This window comes from Oncorhynchus mykiss, chromosome 1 (assembly GCF_013265735.2).
Source record: "Oncorhynchus mykiss isolate Arlee chromosome 1, USDA_OmykA_1.1, whole genome shotgun sequence".
In the NCBI taxonomy this organism is placed as follows: domain Eukaryota; kingdom Metazoa; phylum Chordata; class Actinopteri; order Salmoniformes; family Salmonidae; genus Oncorhynchus; species Oncorhynchus mykiss.
In genome coordinates, this window is record NC_048565.1 from 86,200,736 (window position 1) to 86,216,902 (window position 16,167).

General features: G+C 42.0%; 1 protein-coding gene and 1 long non-coding RNA gene across 5 annotated transcripts in view; both read left to right on the plus strand.

The window, feature by feature from the left end:
* Positions 1–12,905, plus strand: part of LOC110531757 (UTP--glucose-1-phosphate uridylyltransferase) — a 59,385-nt gene extending 46,480 nt beyond the window's left edge. For 3 of the 4 annotated variants that reach the window (XM_036987739.1, XM_036987722.1, XM_036987733.1), the window contains exons 7-11: positions 15–155; positions 696–893; positions 7,057–7,299; positions 8,944–9,048; positions 12,461–12,897. In XM_036987739.1, coding sequence (XP_036843634.1) covers positions 15–155; positions 696–893; positions 7,057–7,299; positions 8,944–9,048; positions 12,461–12,568 — 795 coding nt within the window. In that variant the 3' untranslated portion in view covers positions 12,569–12,897. Of the gene's footprint in view, positions 1–14; positions 156–695; positions 894–7,056; positions 7,300–8,943; positions 9,049–12,460 lie in introns of all 4 variants that reach the window. The other variant, XM_036987726.1, reaches the window with a different exon arrangement.
* Positions 12,906–14,842: 1,937 nt separating this feature from the next.
* LOC118966021 lies at positions 14,843–16,167 on the plus strand. The gene is made up of 2 exons (XR_005053220.1): positions 14,843–15,286; positions 15,361–16,167. It is a non-coding gene; the product is annotated as an uncharacterized LOC118966021 (long non-coding RNA).

The following is a 16,167-nucleotide window of genomic DNA, read 5'->3' on the forward strand; positions in this document are numbered from 1 at the left end:
CCCCCCCCCTTCAGGAGTACATCTTTGTGTCTAACATTGATAACCTGGGTGCTACGGTGGACCTGAACATTCTGCATCACCTGGTGAGCCAGCCCAACGGGAAACGCTGTGAGTTCATCATGGAGGTCACCGACAAGACCCGCGCTGACGTCAAGGTGGGTGGCAGGAGGAGGGAGGCGGCGGCCATGTTGTGGTCTCTGTTAGTGGTTTATTCTGTCTTCTTTATTCACCTCTCACTATTAACACTTTCTCATCATTTTATTCACACTTTATAAACAGTTCATTCAATTGTTGTTAATTCATTAATGTGGAATTGGTATATCTTTTTTTTTTTTTTTACTTTTAATTAATTATATATAGCCATTTATTTTTAAAGAATATAACGTATAAATAAATATAAATACCCCATCAGAACCCAAAATAACCTCTTTCTCTCTCTCTCTGTCTCTCTCTGTCTCTCTCTGTCTTTCTCTGTCTCTCTCTGGCTCTCTCTGTCTCTCTCTGTCTCTGTCTCTCTGTCTCTCTGTCTCTGTCTCTCTGTCTCTGTCTCTCTGTGTCTCTGTCTCTGCCTCTCTGTGTCTCTGTCTCTGCCTCTCTGTGTCTCTGTCTCTCTGTGTCTGTCTCTCTGTGTCTCTGTCTCTCTGTGTCTCTGTCTCTCTCTGTCTCTGTCTCTGTCTCTGTCTCTGTCTCTCCAGGGCGGTACTCTTATTCAGTATGATAACAAGCTGCGTCTGCTGGAGATAGCCCAGGTCCCCAAGGCCCATGTAGATGAGTTCAAATCAGTCACCAAGTTTAAGATCTTCAACACCAACAACCTGTGGATCTCTCTGGGCGCCATCAAGAGGCTGCAGGAGCAGAACGCCATGGACATGGAGATCATCGTTAACCCCAAGGTGAGAGACCAGACGGGCAGGCACACACACACACACACACACACACACACACACACAGTGCAGGTTGTGCATAGGTCAACACACACACACAAAAACCACTTAGCTCGGTACAGTTTGATGCTGTTTCGGTCAAGGCAGTCCAGCTCAGGTCAGACCAGCTGAATGTATATATTCTGTCTCAGACTAATAGAATCGACTGAGCTCCTTATCCATATGTTGGATCCACCAAATGGTTAATAGTCAAAATCAAATGTTATTTGTCACATACACATGGTTAGCAGATGTTAATGCGAGTGTTGCGAAATGCTTGTGCTTCTAGTTTTGACAATGCAGTAATAACCAACGAGCAATCTAACTAACAATTCCAAAACTACTACCTTATACACACAAGTGTAAAGGGATGAAGAATATGTACATAAAGATATATGAATGAGTGATGGTACAGAACGGCATAGGCAAGATGCAGTAGATGGTATAGAGTACAGTATATAGATATGAGATGAGTAATGTAGGGTATGTAAACATATAAAAGTGGCATTGTTTAAAGTGGCTAGTGATACATGTATTACATAAAGATGGCAAGATGTAGTAGATGGTATAGGGTACAGTATATACATATGATATGAGAAATGTAGGGTATGTAAACATGATATAAAGTGGCATTGTTTAAAGTGGCTAGTGATACATTTATTACATCATTTTTTCCATTATTAAAGTGGCTAGAGTTGAATCAGTATGTTGAAAGCAGCCCCTCAATGTTAGTGGTGGCTGTTTAACAGTCTGATGGCCTTGAGATAGAAGCTGTTTTTCAGTCTCTCGGTCCCAGCTTTGATGCACCTGTACTGACCTCGCCTTCTGGATGATAACGGGGTGAACAGGCAGTGGCTCGGGTGGTTGTCGTCCTTGATGATCTTTTTGGCCTTCCTATGACATCGGGTGGTGTAGGTGTCCTGGAGGGCAGGTAGTTTGCCCCCGGTGATGCGTTGTGCAGACCTCACTACCCTCTGGAGAGCCTTACAGTTGTGGGCGGAGCAGTTGTCGTACCAGGCGGTGATACAGCCCGACAGGATGCTCTCGATTGTGCATCTGTAAAAGTCTCATTTCAACAGCTGACAATATTGAATAAATCAACTGTAAACTTGTCAATGAGGAGGCAGAGAGACGTGGTGCACAATTCCTCTTCAGTTACACTCCGACTCAAAACACCTGCTCTGTTCCCACACCTCTCATCCCGTAAAGTAGGAACAAGTTAAGTATTTGGTCCCATATTCATAACACGCAATGACTACATCAAGCTTTGTGCCCAATAGAAATGAATGGTAAATAATGTATTGTGTCATTTTGGAGTCACTTTTATTGTAAATAAGAACATAATATGTTTCTAAACACTTCTACATTAATGTGGATGCTACCATGATTACAGATAGTCCTGAATTAATCATGAATAATGATGAGTGAGAAAGTTACAGATGCACAAATATCACACCCTCCCAAAAATGTTAACCTCCCCTGTTATTGTAATGGTGAAATGTTAGCATGTCTTGGGGGTATGCTAACCTCCCCTGTTATTGTAATGGTGAGATGTTAGCATGTCTTGGGGGTATGCTAACCTCCCCTGTTATTGTAAGGCTGAGAGGTTAGCATGTCTTGGGGGTATGCTAACCTCCCCTGTTATTGTAAGGCTGAGATGTTAGCATGTCTTGGGGGTATGCTAACCTCCCCTGATATTGTAAGGCTGAGATGTTAGCATGTCTTGGGGGTATGCTAACCTCCCCTGTTATTGTAATGGTGAGGTGTTAGCATGTCTTAGGGGTATGCTAACCTCACCTGATATTGTAAGGCTGAGAGGTTAGCATGTCTTGGGGGTATGCTAACCTCCCCTGTTATTGTAAGGCTGAGATGTTAGCATGTCTTGGAGGTATGCTAACCTCCCCTGATATTGTAAGGCTGAGATGTTAGCACGTCTTGGGGGTATGCTAACCTCCCCTGTTATTGTAATGGTGAGGTGTTAGCATGTCTTAGGGGTATGCTAACCTCACCTGATATTGTAAGGCTGAGAGGTTAGCATGTCTTGGGGGTATGCTAACCTCCCCTGTTATTGTAAGGCTGAGATGTTAGCATGTCTTGGGGGTATGCTAACCTCCCCTGTTATTGTAAGGCTGAGATGTTAGCATGTCTTGGGGTTGTGATATTTATGCGTCCGTAAACTTTCTCACTCATCATTATTTATCAAATACCCTCAAATGAAAGCTGACAGTCGGCACTTTAACCTCGTAGTCACTGTATCATTTCCAATCCAAAGTGCTGGAGTACAGAGACGAAACAGCAAAATATTTGTCACTGTCCCAGAACTATTGGAGCTCCCTGTATATATAGCAAAGTGCTGCCTATAGAGGGACACCACCACGCCGTTCCAGAGGACATCCCTCCTCAATAAATGATGTCCTGCAGTCTCACTAAAGCCCAGAGGACATCCCTCCTCAATAAATGATGTCCTACAGTCTCACTAAAGCCCAGAGGACATCCCTCCTCAATAAATGATGTCCTACAGTCTCACTAAAGCCCAGAGGACAGCCCTCCTCAATAAATGATGTCCTGCAGTCTCACTAAAGCCCAGAGGACATCCCTCCTCAATAAATGATGTCCTGCAGTCTCACTAAAGCCCAGAGGGCAGCCCTCCTCAATAAATGATGTCCTGCAGTCTCACTAAAGCCCAGAGGACAACCCTTCTCCATAAATGATGTCCTGCAGTCTCACTAAAGGCCAGAGGACAGCCCTCCTCAATAAATGATGTCCTGCAGTCTCACTAAAGCCCAGAGGACAACCCTCCTCAATAAATGATGTCCTACAGTCTCACTAAAGCCCAGAGGACAGCCCTCCTCAATAAATGATGTCCTACAGTCTCACTAAAGGCCAGAGGACAGCCCTCCTCAATAAATGATGTCCTGCAGTCTCACTAAAGCCCAGAGGACAGCCCTCCTCAATAAATGATGTCCTGCAGTCTCACTAAAGCTCACATTCTAAAACCTCTTTACTGCAGATAAAGAGTGTTTGTGTGGATGGGTGTGTGAGTCTGCATGTGGACAGGGGTGGGGGGGGGTGGGGTTGTGAGTCTGCATGTGGGCAGGGGTGGGTGGGGGGTGTGTGAGTCTGCATGTGGGCATGGGGGGGTGGGTGAGTCTGCATGTGGGCAGGGGGGGGGGGGGGGGTTGTGAGTCTGCATATGGGGGGGGGGGGGGGGGGGGGTGCATGGCTGTATTATCTAAGATTACACTTCTCATTCAAAGTGAATCGATTGAGTGCTCTACGATAATGATGGCTGGTCGACGAATCACGATCAAATGATTCGTTGAGAGCCACGAGACAAAAGTACAAAGATCTTTTAAAGCCAAGATACACCCCTTTAAACCTACATGACGAACAACAGATATATAGGACGGGTCACAAGGTTAAGATCTGTATGAAAGATATCTATCATTCATAGCAGACAGTATCTGCTGTGTCAACAGTTTTCATTGTATAGACCAGTGTCTGGCCCTCCTACTCCAAACTGGAACCATCGCTTCCTGGTACGGTATAGAACAGAAACATTAACTCATGCTCTGGAATGTTCTTTACAGAGTTACAGAGTGACTCTGCCCTGAGACATTACAGAGTGACTCTGTCCTGAGACATTACAGAGTGGAGCTGCCCTGAGACATTACAGAGTGGAGCTGCCCTGAGACATTACAGAGTAGAGCTGCCCTGAGACATTACAGAGTGGAGCTGCCCTGAGACATTTCAGAGACTGCTACTTCTATTGGATATACAGTGCCTTGGGAAAGTATTCAGACCCCTTCTCTTTTTCCATATTTTGTTACGTTACAGCCTTATTCTAAAATGGATTCAATTATTGTTTTTTCATCATCAATCTACACACTGTACTCCATAATGACAAAGCAAAAACAGGGTTTTAGAAATTTAAATATCATATTTACATAAGTATTTACTTTACTCAGTACTTTGTTGAAGCAGTGATCACAGCCTCCAGTCTTCTTGGGTATGACTCTACAAGCTTGGCACACCTGTATTTGGGGAGTTTCTCCCATTCTTCTCGGCAAATCCTCTCAAGCTCTGTCAGGTTGGATGGGGAGCGTTGCTGCACAGCTATTTTTAGGTCTCTCCAGAGATGTTCAAGTCCGGGCTCTGGCTGGGCCACACACAAGGACATTTAGGACATTCAAGCCACTTCTGCTTTCTCTTAGCTGTGTGCTTAGGGTCATTGTCCCGTTAGAAGGTGAACCTTCGCCACAGTCTGAAGTCATGGGCACTCTGGAGCAGGATCAAGGATCTCTCTGTACTTTGTTCCATTCATCTTTTCCTTGTTCCTGACTAGTCTCCCAGTCTCTGCCGCTGAAAAACATCCCCACGGCATGATGCTGCCACCACCATGCTTCACCATAGGAATGGTGCCAGGTTTTCTCCAGACGTGACGCTTTGCATTCAGGCCAAAGAGTTAAATCTTGGTTTGATCAGACCAGAGAGTCTTGTTTCTCATGATCTGAAAGTCTTTAGGTGCCTTTTGGCAAACTCCAAGCGGGCTGTCATGTGCCCTTTACTGAGGAGTGGCTTCCATCTGGCCACTCTACCATAAAAGGCCTGATTGGGGGAGTGATGCAGAGATGTTGTTAGATGTAGGTAACAGAACACTACTGTATATTATAGAACTACTGCCCTGATGTTGTTAGATGTAGGTAACAGAACACTACTGTATATTATAGAACTACTGACCTGATGTTGTCAGCTAGTAGATGTAGGTAACAGAACACTACTGAATATTATAGAACTACTGACCTGATGTTGTTAGATGTAGGTAACAGAACACTACTGTATATTATAGAACTACTGACCTGATGTTGTTAGATGTAGGTAACATAACACTACTGTATATTATAGAACTACTGATCTGATGTTGTTAGCTAGTAGATGTAGTGAACAGAACACTACTGTATATTATAGAACTACTGCCCTGATGTTGTTAGATGTAGGTAACAGAACACTACTGTATATTCTAGAACTACTGACCTGATGTTGTTAGCTAGTAGATGTAGGTAACAGAACACTACTGTATATTATAGAACTACTGACCTGATGTTGTTAGCTAGTAGATGTAGGTAACAGAACACTACTGTATATTATAGAACTACTGACCTGATGTTGTTAGCTAGTAGATGTAGGTAACAGAACACTACTGTATATTATAGAACTACTGACCTGATGTTGTTAGCTAGTAGATGTAGGTAACAGAACACTACTGTATATTATAGAACTACTGACCTGATGTTGTTAGATGTAGGTAACAGAACACTACTGTATATTATAGAACTACTGCCCTGATGTTGTTAGCTAGTAGATGTAGGTAACAGAACACTACTGTATATTACAGAACTACTGACCTGATTTTGTTAGATGTAGGTAACAGAACACTACTGTATATTCTAGAACTACTGACCTGATGTTGTTAGATGTAGGTAACAGAACACTACTGTATATTATAGAACTACTGACCTGATGTTGTTAGATGTAGGTAACAGAACACTACTGTATATTATAGAACTACTGACCTGATGTTGTTAGATGTAGGTAACAGAACACTACTGTATATTATAGAACTACTGACCTGATGTTGTTAGATGTAGGTAACAGAACACTACTGTATATTATAGAACTACTGACCTGATGTTGTTAGTTAGTAGATGTAGGTAACAGAACACTACTGTATATTATAGAACTACTGACCTGATGTTGTTAGCTAGTAGATGTAGGTAACAGAACACTACTGTATATTATAGAACTACTGCCCTGATGTTGTTAGCTAGTAGATGTAGGTAACAGGACACTACTGTACGCTGCAGGTGGGGATGTGTTATTTCATTACATAACTCACTGTGATATTCTCCCTCTTTCATATTAAGTGGATCATTCAGATCCTAGTGAAGCAGCCTAAAACTTGTCTCGTGACTAGCTCAGAGGTTCTCCATCTGAACCCACTACCTGAGGCCTACAGTACATTCTTCAGTTTGTTTGTGTATGTGTGCGTGTGTGTCTGTATATGAATCCACTACCTACATCCTTGTGTGCGTGCGTGCGTGCGTGCGTCACTAACCACCTGTTCTCCTGCCAGACACTGGACGGCGGTCAGAACGTGATCCAGCTGGAGACGGCGGTGGGCGCGGCCATCAAGAGCTTCGACAACGCCCTGGGCATCAACGTGCCGCGATCCCGCTTCCTGCCCGTCAAGACCGTCTCCGACCTCCTATTGGTCATGTCCAACCTCTACAGCCTGGAGGCGGGCTCTCTCACCATGAGCCAGAAGAGAGAGTTCCCTACCACGCCCCACGTCAAGCTGGGCAGCTCTTTTACTAAGGTAACTAACGTAACCCTAACCTTACTATAACTACTAACTGACCTTAACCACGCCCCACGTCAAGCTGGGCAGCTCCTTTACTAAGGTAACTAACGTAACCCTAGCCTTACTATAACTACTAACTAACCTTAACCACGCCCCACGTCAATCTGGGCAGCTCCTTTACTAAGGTAACTAACGTAACCCTAACCTTACTGTAACTACTAACTAACCTCCTTTACTAAGGTAACTAACGTAACCCTAACCTTACTACTACTATAACTACTAACTAACCTTAACCACTCCCCACGTCAAGCTGGGCAGCTCCTTTACTAAGGTAACTAACGTAACCATAACCTTACTGTAACTACTAACTAACCTTAACCACGCCCCACGTCAAGCTGGGCAGCTCCTTTACTAAGTTAACTAACGTAACCCTAACCTTACTATAACTACTAACTAACCTTAACCACGCCCCACGTCAAGCTGGGCAGCTCCTTTACTAAGGTAACTAACGTAACCCTAACCTTACTGTAACTACTAACTAACCTTAACCACGCCCCACATCAAGCTGGGCAGCTCCTTTACTAAGGTAAGGCTGGATTTCCACTGCTGAGGGCAAGATTTAATCAAAGGTGCTTTGTTGACAAGCGCATTGCATTTGAGCAACCAATAAATATTGGTTTTAATCTTAAATAGAGCCCCACGGTGGAGGTGTCATAATACCCATAAAACCTAGCAGTCAAACAGGGAAATGGTTCCAGTCGTTTTTCCACCATACAGTTTTCCCATAGGGGATTTTAGAAACAGCTTACCCTGGAATGACGTTTTGATGACCTTCTCTTGGACAAGGTAACTTTTAAATATATTTGTCTCTATTTACTGTAAGAATTTTGCTTGGACTGTCTGGGAGTGATCTCTGAAAACGGAAAACTAGCTGTTATTGGCAGAGAGGTTTGGAACTGTTTTTCTCATTGGTCTATTTAACTAAAATACAGACTGGTGATGTCACCAGGCAAGCCAAAACTCCACCCATGCAAGACCTGCTGATTAGAAGGGCCTGTGTAGATTATTCTCTACCAGCAACTATCAGGAAATAATACTCATAAATTGTTCACACTTTTACAGTGTTTGTTTCTACAGCTGTTGTACAATGTAAGCTACCACGTTGTTTTGCTACCATGTTGTTGTCATGTTGCTACCATGCTGTATTGTCGTGTGTTGCTGCCTTGCTATGTTGTTGTCTTTAGGTCTCTCTTTATGTAGTGTTGTCTCTCTTGTCGTGATGTGTGTTTTGTCCTATATTTCAAATTTATTATTATATTTCTAAGTTATTTATTTATATATATTTTAAAAATTGATCCCCCGTCCCTGCAGGAGTTCTTTTGCCTTTTGGTAGGCTGTCATTGTAAATAATAATTTGTTCTTAATTAACTGACTTGCCTGGTTAAATAAAGGTTAAAAACTCTGCATACATGTTCTGTTGGTGTTGAGCTGATGCTCTATTGTTGTACTACCATACATTCACCCTATGTTTATATAGGTCATCCAGTGGGAAAAAACATACCAAGATAGAGCTCTCTCTTTCCCTCCCTCTCCTCAAAGTATGTGTTACTGCTCTAAACTCAGAATGACATACCCGTCTGTCTGTCTGTCTGTGCTAAGGTCCAGGAATACCAGACGCGGTTCGAGAGCATCCCTGATATGCTGGAGCTGGATCACCTGACTGTGTCCGGTGACGTCACGTTTGGAAAACAAGTTTCTCTCAAGGTGAGTTCACAGGCCCCTGAGGTTTTTCTGGCTAGGTCACATGATCAGGGAGATTCTTAGTCCTCTATTATCTCAGAGAAACATCTGTGATGGGCCCAGATGGAATGAAGGAACTTTACAATAACAATGATACAGTTGAAGTTGGAAGTTTACATACACTTAGGTTGGAGTCATTAAAACTCGTTTTTCAACCACTCCACAAATTTCTTGTTAACAAACTATAGTTTTGGCAAGTCGGTTAGGACCTCTACTTTGTGCATGACACAAGTCATTTATCCAACAATTGTTTACAGACAGATTATTTAACTTATAAATCACTGTATCACAATTCCAGTGGGTCAGAAGTTTACATACACTAAATAGACTGTAGGATTGACTTGTTTCCTCCAGTTCACCGCTCATACTGTAGGATTGACTTGTTTCCTCCAGTTCACCACTCATACTGTAGGATTGACTTGTTTCCTCCAGTTCACCGCTCATACTGTAGGATTGACTTGTTTCCTCCAGTTCACCGCTCATACTGTAGGATTGACTTGTTTCCTCCAGTTCACCGCTCATACTGTAGGATTGACTTGTTTCCTCCAGTTCACCGCTCATACTGTAGGATTGACTTGTTTCCTCCAGTTCACCACTCATACTGTAGGATTGACTTGTTTCCTCCAGTTCACCACTCATACTGTAGGATTGACTTTTTCCTGCTGGAAAAAATTCTTCTTTTTGTAACTAATAGCCAATATCACAATATCCTTGTCTCAGACCATAGACCTGTCCTATCTCAGACCATAGACCTGTCCTATCTCAGACCATAGACCTACCTGTCCTATCTCAGACCATAGACCTGTCCTATCTCAGACTATATACCTGTCCTATCTCAGACCATAGACCTGTCCTATCTCAGACCATAGACCTGTCCTATCTCAGACCATAGACCTGTCCTATCTCAGACCGTAGACCTGTCCTATCTCAGACCATAGACCTGTCCAGCTAGATATCCACTCTCCGGACAGTACTGTGTCACTACTCACGAGACGACTTGACCCACTACTACTATCCGGTAGTGCCTTTAAAAAATACATATAAACTCACATTGATGTCTTTTTACAGATCAACGTCACCCCTGACATGTCTCATTCTACTGTGTGTGAGATGTTAAAACCTTATATAAGGGGCTACATTATTTTATACACAGCATATGACAACGAACAGCAAACGCTTAGCGACGCTATAACAACTCATTCTAGATGTGGACAACAGATATGCCTCGTCTCCAATTCCTGAACTCTACAAAAGAGAGACTGCTACACCAATCAGAATTTGACAATCTTTCCACCAAACAAACGGAGCAGCTTCTGTTTAAGTCGAGGTAAAGATTCTCTGAACAAGTTGTTATCTCACCAGCTTCGACAATCTGCTGCTAGCAGCACCATACCTGATATCTGTGTTAACAGCTGATTTAACTTCCACCAATCCCAAAGAAATCAACAATCAATTTAAGCAATTCTGCTCTTCCTGACACATCTTGTGTGCCTGCATTTCTAGACAATGTGGACATCCCCTGTCTCAATTCAGATGAACAAACCAACATGGATGCCTCAGTAAGTGATGATGAAGCTATTCTGGCAATCCAGTCCATGCAGAGCGGTAAAGCCCCTGGGCCTGATGGCTTCCCTGTTGAATTTTATAAAGCCTTCTCCTCTAAATTATCCCCTATCCTCAGCTCAATGTACATTGAAATCCTTTCTAGTCAGAAACTGCCACAGACACCCAGGCGACTATTTAGGTTTTGCTTAAAAAAGACAAGAATCCCCCTGACTGTGGCTCATACCGCCCTGTAAGCCTTTTGTGCTGCGATTATAACATTCTCACTAAGGTCGTCTCGCGCCGTTTAGGGACTAATGCCTAATATAATTAACTGTGACCAAACCGGATTTATCTCAGGTGGACAATCTTTCTGTAGTATGAACCGGCTATGTAATGTTCTCTATGCTGCCCACTCAACTCTACAGCCAGAGGTCGTCAGCTCTCTTGATGCTGAGAAGGCTTTCGACCAGGTTGGGTGGGAATATCTATTTACAGTACTAGAGACTACAGTACAGACTACAGTACAGTATTATCTCTCTATTTACAGTACTAGAAACTACAGTACAGACTACAGTACTATCTCTCTATTTCCAGTACTAGAGACTACAGTACAGACTACAGTACAGACTACAGTACAGTACTATCTCTCTATTTACAGTACTAGAGACTACAGTACAGACTACAGTACAGTACTATCTCTCTATTTACAGTACTAGAGACTACAGTACAGACTACAGTACAGTACTATCTCTATTTACAGTACTAGAGACTACAGTACAGACTACAGTACAGTACTATCTCTCTATTTACAGTACTAGAGACTACAGTACAGACTACAGTACAGTACTATCTCTCTATTTACAGTACTAGAGACTACAGTACAGACTACATACAGTACAGTACTATCTCTCTATTTACAGTACTAGAGACTACAGTACAGACTACATACAGTACAGTACTATCTCTCTATTTACAGTACTAGAGACTGCAGTACAGACTACAGTACAGTACTATCTCTCTATTTACAGTACTAGAGACTACAGTACAGACTACAGTACAGTACTATCTCTCTATTTACAGTACTAGAGACTACAGTACAGACTACAGTACAGTACTATCTCTATTTACAGTACTAGAGACTACAGTACAGACTACAGTACAGACTACAGTACAGTACTATCTCTCTATTTACAGTACTAGAGACTACAGTACAGACTACAGTACAGTACTATCTCTCTATTTACAGTACTAGAGACTACAGTACAGACTACAGTACAGTATTATCTCTCTATTTACAGTACTAGAGACTACAGTACAGACTACAGTACTATCTCTCTATTTACAGTACTAGAGACTACAGTACAGTACTATCTCTCTATTTACAGTACTAGAGAGATTTGGGTTTGGTCCATCATTCTTTTCCTGAATTAAGATTTTGTACTCGTCCCTAGTGGCTTCTGTTCGCACCAACAATGTTACCTCCAGCTAGGAGGAGGGTGGGTGGAGGGGAGGGAGGGGTGGGTTCAGGGGAGGGAGGGGTGGGTGGAGGGTTGGGAGGGGTGGGTGGAGTAGGGGAGGGGGGTGGAGGGAGGGGTAGGTGGAGGGAGGGAGGGGGAGAGGTGGGTGAAGGGAGGGGAGGGAGGGTGGGGAGGGAGGAAGGAGTGGGTGGAGGAAGGAGTGGGTGGAGGGAGGGAGAATGAGGGGTTGTACTGTTTTTGTTGCTATATCTGAAAATCTAAAATAAAGTTGTTGTTTTTTAATTAAAAAGCAAATAAACTGAACCTGAACCTGCCTTTTTAACCCCTTTACGCCCCTCCTCTCCTCCCTGTAGGGAACGGTCATCATCATAGCCAATCACGGAGATCGTATCGACATCCCGGCTGGAACGATACTGGAGAACAAGATTGTGTCGGGCAACCTTCGCATCTTGGACCACTGAAGCCTTTAACTACTCCTCCAGCACCACAGACACATCCACCACCATCATGTGACGAAGCCAGACACATCCACCACCATCATGTGACCAAGCCAAACACATCAACCCCAACCATGTGACCAGACATCCACCACCATCATGTGACCAGACACATTCACCCCAATCATGTGACCGAGCCAGACTTGATCCAGACTCCTTTAAATAAACTCCTTAGAGAGGGGTGTCATACCCAACAGATTGTGATGTGATATCCATACTATACAGCCCCCTGCCCATTAGATTCCCTTACTGGATGAGAATCGTGATAGAAGTCATATGGATGTGATGTCAATGGGAGATTCAATATCTACTGTACATGTCAGTACAGTCAGTCTGGGATTCAATATCTACTGTACATGTTAGTACAGTCTTAGACTGGGATTCAATATCTACTGTACATGTCAATACAGTCTTAGACTGGGATTCAATATCTACTGTACATGTCAGTACAGTCTTAGACTGGGATTCAATATCTACTGTACATGTCAGTACAGTCTTAGACTGGGATTCAATATCTACTGTACATGTCAGTACAGTCTTAGACTGGGATTCAATATCTACTGTACATGTCAGTACAGTCTTAGACTGGGATTCAATATCTACTGTACATGTCAGTACAGTCTTAGACTGATTCAATATGTACTGTACATGTCAGTACAGTCTTAGACTGGATTCAATATCTACTGTACATGTCAGTACAGTCTTAGACTGGGATTCAATATCTACTGTACATGTCAGTACAGTCTTAGACTGGGATTCAATATCTACTGTACATGTCAATACAGTCTTAGACTGGGATTCAATATCTACTGTTCATGTCAGTACAGTCTTAGACTGGGATTCAGTATCTACTGTACATGTCAGTACAGTCTTAGACTGGGATTCATTATCTATATCTACTGTACATGTCAGTACAGTCTTAGACTGGATTCAATATCTACTGTACATGTCAGTACAGTCTTAGACTGGGATTCAATATCTACTGTACATGTCAGTACAGTCTTAGACTGGGATTCAATATCTACTGTACATGTCAGTACAGTCTTAGACTGGGATTCAATATCTACTGTACATGTCAATACAGTCTTAGACTGGGATTCAATATCTACTGTACATGTCAGTACAGTCTTAGACTGGGATTCAATATCTACTGTACATGTCAGTACAGTCTTAGACTGGGATTCAATATCTATATCTACTGTACATGTCAGTACAGTCTTAGACTGGATTCAATATCTACTGTACATGTCAGTACAGTCTTAGACTGGGATTCAATATCTACTGTACATGTCAGTACAGTCTTAGACTGGGATTCAATATCTACTGTACATGTCAGTACAGTCTTAGACTGGGATTCAATATCTACTGTACATGTCAATACAGTCTTAGACTGGGATTCAATATCTACTGTACATGTCAGTACAGTCTTAGACTGGGATTCAATATCTACTGTACATGTCAGTACAGTCTTAGACTGGGATTCAATATCTACTGTACATGTCAGTACAGTCTTAGACTGGGATTCAATATCTACTGTACATGTCAGTACAGTCTTAGACTGGGATTCAATATCTACTGTACATGTCAATACAGTCTTAGACTGGGATTCAATATCTACTGTACATGTCAGTACAGTCTTAGACTGGGATTCAATATCTACTGTACATGTCAGTACAGTCTTAGACTGGGATTCAATATCTACTGTACATGTCAGTACAGTCTTAGACTGGGATTCAATATCTACTGTACATGTCAGTACAGTCTTAGACTGGGATTCAATATCTACTGTACATGTCAGTACAGTCTTAGACTGGATTCAATATCTACTGTACATGTCAGTACAGTCTTAGACTGGGATTCAATATCTACTGTACATGTCAGTACAGTCTTAGACTGGATTCAATATCTACTGTACATGTCAATACAGTCTTAGACTGGGATTCAATATCTACTGTACATGTTAGTACAGTCTTAGACTGGGATTCAATATCTACTGTACATGTCAGTACAGTCTTAGACTGGGATTCAATATCTACTGTACATGTCAGTACAGTCTTAGACTGGGATTCAATATCTACTGTACATGTCAGTACAGTCAGTCTGGGATTCAATATCTACTGTACATGTCAGTACAGTCTTAGACTGGGATTCAATATCTACTGTACATGTCAGTACAGTCTTAGACTGGGATTCAATATCTACTGTACATGTCAGTACAGTCTTAGACTGGGATTCAATATCTACTGTACATGTCAGTACAGTCTTAGACTGGGATTCAATATCTACTGTACATGTTAGTACAGTCTTAGACTGGGATTCAATATCTACTGTACATGTCAGTACAGTCTTAGACTGGGATTCATTATCTACAATGCACCATTTAAAAGTAACTCCTGATTGAGCCGACAGAGACCCATTTAAAGGTAACTCCTGATTGAGCCGACAGAGACCCATTTAAAGGTAACTCCTGATTGAGCCGACAGAGACCCATTTAAAGGTAACTCCTGATTGAGCCGACAGAGACCCATTTAAAGGTAACTCCTGATTGAGCCGACAGAGACCCATTTAAAGGTAACTCCTGATTGAGCCGACAGAGACCCATTTAAAGGTAACTCCTGATTGAGCCGACAGAGACCCATTTAAAGGTAACTCCTGATTGAGCCGACAGATACCCATTTAAAGGTAACTCCTGATTGAGCCGACAGAGACCCATTTAAAGGTAACTCCTGATTGAGCCGACAGAGACCCATTTAAAGGTAACTCCTGATTGAGCCGACAGATACAGTGTTTACCGTGGATTTAGTGGCCATGAACGTGGGTACATTGCCTTTAAAACATGCATTACAGACAAAGCGGGATCGGATTGCATCCTGGCCCTAATTGACAATTCAATATTATATAATGTCCACAACAATATCGAAGGAATACCAGTCAAAATATTATATAACGTCCACAACAATATCGAAGGAATACCAGTCAAAATATTATATAATGTCCACAACAATATCGAAGGAATACCAGTCAACAATATTATATAACGTCCACAACAATATCGAAGGAATACCAGTCAACATTATTATATAACGTCCACAACAATATCGAAGGAATACCAGTCAACAATATTATATAATGTCCACAACAATATCGAAGGAATACCAGTCAAAATATTATATAATGTCCACAACAATATCGAAGGAATACCAGTCAACAATATTATATAACGTCCACAACAATATCGAAGGAATACCAGTCAACATTATTATATAACGTCCACAACAATATCGAAGGAATACCAGTCAACAATATTATATCATGTCCACAACAATATCGAAGGAATACCAGTCAACAATATTATATAATGTCCACAACAATATCGAAGGAATACCAGTCAACATTATTATATAATGTCCACAACAATATCGAAGGAATACCAGTCAACAATATTATATAATGTCCACAACAATATCGAAGGAATACCAGTCAACATTATTATATAATGTCCACAACAATATCGAAGGAATACCAGTCAACAATATTATGAAATAGTTGTCATTGTTATTTTT